This window comes from Plasmodium reichenowi, chromosome 9 (genome assembly GCF_001601855.1).
Source record: "Plasmodium reichenowi strain SY57 chromosome 9, whole genome shotgun sequence".
NCBI classification, from domain to species: domain Eukaryota; phylum Apicomplexa; class Aconoidasida; order Haemosporida; family Plasmodiidae; genus Plasmodium; species Plasmodium reichenowi.
Genome location: NC_033654.1, coordinates 608,838 through 612,289, shown reverse-complemented (window position 1 = coordinate 612,289; position 3,452 = coordinate 608,838). Strand labels below are relative to the sequence as shown.

The following is a 3,452-nucleotide window of genomic DNA, read 5'->3' as shown; positions in this document are numbered from 1 at the left end:
TTTTTTGCATACTTATTATTAATATTTTTTTGTTCTAATTTTTTAATACCATTAATCAATTGTTGAGTCCTTTTCTATTATTCTACAATATATATATTTATATTTATATATATATTTATATATATAATGAAAAACTAAAAAAGTATTATTATAAAAATAGAATGAACTATAAATATATATTCAATATATTTTATATATTGTAAAAATAATAATTTCCCTTATTATATATATATATATATATATATATATATATAATATATTTCTTTTATAATTTTTTCCATTCTTTTAATAATATTCATAATCCAAATATGTGTTGAAATATATGTATATTGTAACAGTATATATATTTATATGCTCATTTTAAAAAGGATCTCAAAAGCAAAAAGAAAAAAAAAATAAAAATAAATAAATGTATATATATTATTATATATATATATATATATATACATACCATCAACGAATGACTATCATATAAAATACAAAAAATCCTCTTATGCTTTCTTTATTCATATAAATTATAATTTTTTTATATTTCGAAAAAGTAATTATTGTATTCTTTTTTTTTTTTTTTTTCTTTTCTATTTGGAATGGTTATATAATAAAAAAAATACATATATTCCGAGAATAATTTTGAAAGGGTACTTTTAGATTTGTTCATAAATTTTTCCGTGTTACATATTATATATATATATATATATATATATATATATTTATATTTATATTTATATTTATATTTATATTTATATTTATATTTATATTTATATTTATATTTATATTTATATTTATTTATATATCCTTTTGACACATCATATTGTTATATTCCTTAAAAAGTTTAATTTTTTAACCGTAATGAATTTTATTTTATATTTTTTATTAAGACAATATTTTAAAAGCTTGCAAAAAAAAAATTAAATAAAATATGATTCATGTTATATTTATAACTATATATAAAACGTTTTTAAAAAATGCATTTTTTTTTTTTAATATACCACAAAAAAAAAAAAAAAAATTTATATACATATATATATATATATATATATATATATATATTTAATATAATGATAAAATTAAAAACTTAATAGCATTTGAATTTTTTTTTTTTTTTTTTTTTTGATTCAATTTAAATTATTATATACACCTTATATATGTAATACCAAATTCAAACTAGACACATTTATTTTATATAAATATTATAGCATGTTCATAAGATTAAAATTAAAAAAAATAATAATACGATAAAATAATTATATATTTAAATTGGTACAATAAAAATGTGTTTCTTTTTTTTTTTCCTTTTTAAATATAAAACAAATCAGTCTTTTTTTATTATATAAATTTTTGTTTCTTTTTTTTTTCCTTTTTAAATATAAAACAAATCAGTCTTTTTTTATTATATAAATTTTTGTTTCTTTTTTTTTTTTTTTTTTTTTTCGTTTTGTTCTCTTTTTTATTAACCCATATGTAAATGGATCCATATAAATTTAATAGTTGGATAAGGTTATTAATTTCGTTATGTTCAACTGGTGCATACATTTTAATATCCTTGATGCTGCCTTTGTTTGTGGTAGTATATTTATTTAAAAGGATATCATGAATAAATAAATATAAACACATATATATATATATATATATATATATATATATATATTTTTATTTATTTATTTATTTCTTAGGCAGTACCAAGTTTTCAAACAACATATGGTATATTCTTTGTTAGCCCATATAATGACAACAAATATATAAAGTGGCATGAATTTGAATCTCATGCTTGTAAAAATGAAAATGTAAGAAAATATAAAATTAAATAATATATTTTTATTTATTCAAAACAGTTGATAAATTATAAATTGGATTATATATATATATATATATATATATATATTATTTTTTCAGGTTGTCTTACCTCAGATCAATTATAATGCCTCGAAGGGAAAAGAGTTCACAAGAAATATGAGAAAGCAATTATGCCATTCTATAAACTTCCTCAAAAATTATTTATTAATTGTAGGACAAAAGAACTAATGTTTAATATTGTAATTTTTTTTTTTTTTTCTTTTGTTATATGGAAGAATATGTATATATATATATATATATATATATATGTTTTTATTTTATTTTATTTTTTATTTTCATAAGACTTTTATAGTGTCTATCATAGATTTAATTGTAGTTAAGGGAGTACTATTATATGCTCATTTCAGGGAACATCCTGAAACGTTTGCTTTAAAACATGTCAAGTTTTGTAATAAATTAATTACTTTAATAATATGTATTACTATAACAAATTGTATTTTGCTTGTTGCCCCCGTCTTTTTTTTTAATTCTTATGAGGAGTATATAAATAAAAAAATAAAATAAATATAAATAAATGAATATAAATAGATATAAATAAATATAGATATATATAAATATAAATATAAATATAAATATAAATATAAATATAAATATAAATATATATATATATATATATATATATATATATATATATAATGTTCTTTTTTTTTTTTTTTTTCTTTAGATTTGGGAAAACCCATTATTTACATGCTGGGTTTTATATATTACTAGCTGATTTTCTTACACATTTTATTATTGTAATATTTTTAAAAAGGTAATACTTTAAGAAAAAAACACCGTACATACACATATATATATATATATATATATATATATATATATATATATTTATTTATTTATGTGCGTATAATTTTTTTTTTTTTTTTTTCAATTTAGAGATAAAACAATTCTGAAATGCGTTTGTGAATTAGAGCTTATACCTTGGGATGAAAAACGAAAATTACCAGTTCATTATGCCGAATTTAATGATACATTAATTAGCCCTAACGAAATAACAAATTATCGTAATAAAAAATATGAAATAATATATTTAACCATAATTATATTTTAATATATATATATATATATTATTATTTTTTTTTTTTTTTCATTCTGAACAGTTCAAGGATTATTTCAACAGGATAACATTAACGAAGAACAACTTAAAAACTTTTTTGGCACAGATAATTATGAACAAATATATTATGTCATTTTGAATAATTTAAAAAATCAAAAACAAATGATGAATATTACACCTATGTAATATTATTTTCAACAATGAAAAAGAAATTTTTAATATAATTAAAATTTTTCCTTTTGGATAATCAAAAAAAATTTTTTTTTTTTTTTTTTTGTCCATTAAAATATATATATATATATATATATATATGTGTGTCCTATTCAATATGTATTATTTATTTGATTTATTATTTAATTTATTATAACCCAATTTTTTATGTTTCATACCATATATATTTTTTTTTTTTTTAAATATAAAACATTTTTATACTCTAGATATATTTTTAATTAGAAAAAAATAATTTTAATACTTCTTATTTAAATAAATATTATTTAAGATGTATATATGACATTTATGTGTTGTCAATAATTTATATATT

At 15.6% G+C, this 3,452-nt stretch overlaps 1 protein-coding gene across 1 annotated transcript; it reads left to right on the top strand.

Annotated features, from left to right (window-relative positions):
• Nucleotides 1–1,465: 1,465 nt before the first annotated feature.
• PRSY57_0914300 (hypothetical protein) lies at nt 1,466–3,097 on the top strand (the record flags this gene model as incomplete). The annotated part of the gene is made up of 7 exons (XM_012907383.2): nt 1,466–1,564; nt 1,674–1,784; nt 1,894–2,004; nt 2,137–2,333; nt 2,519–2,608; nt 2,731–2,858; nt 2,955–3,097. 7 exons carry the CDS (start codon nt 1,466–1,468, stop codon nt 3,095–3,097), a joined length of 879 nt encoding a protein of 292 aa, XP_012762837.2.
• Between the last annotated feature and the right edge of the window lie 355 nt (nt 3,098–3,452).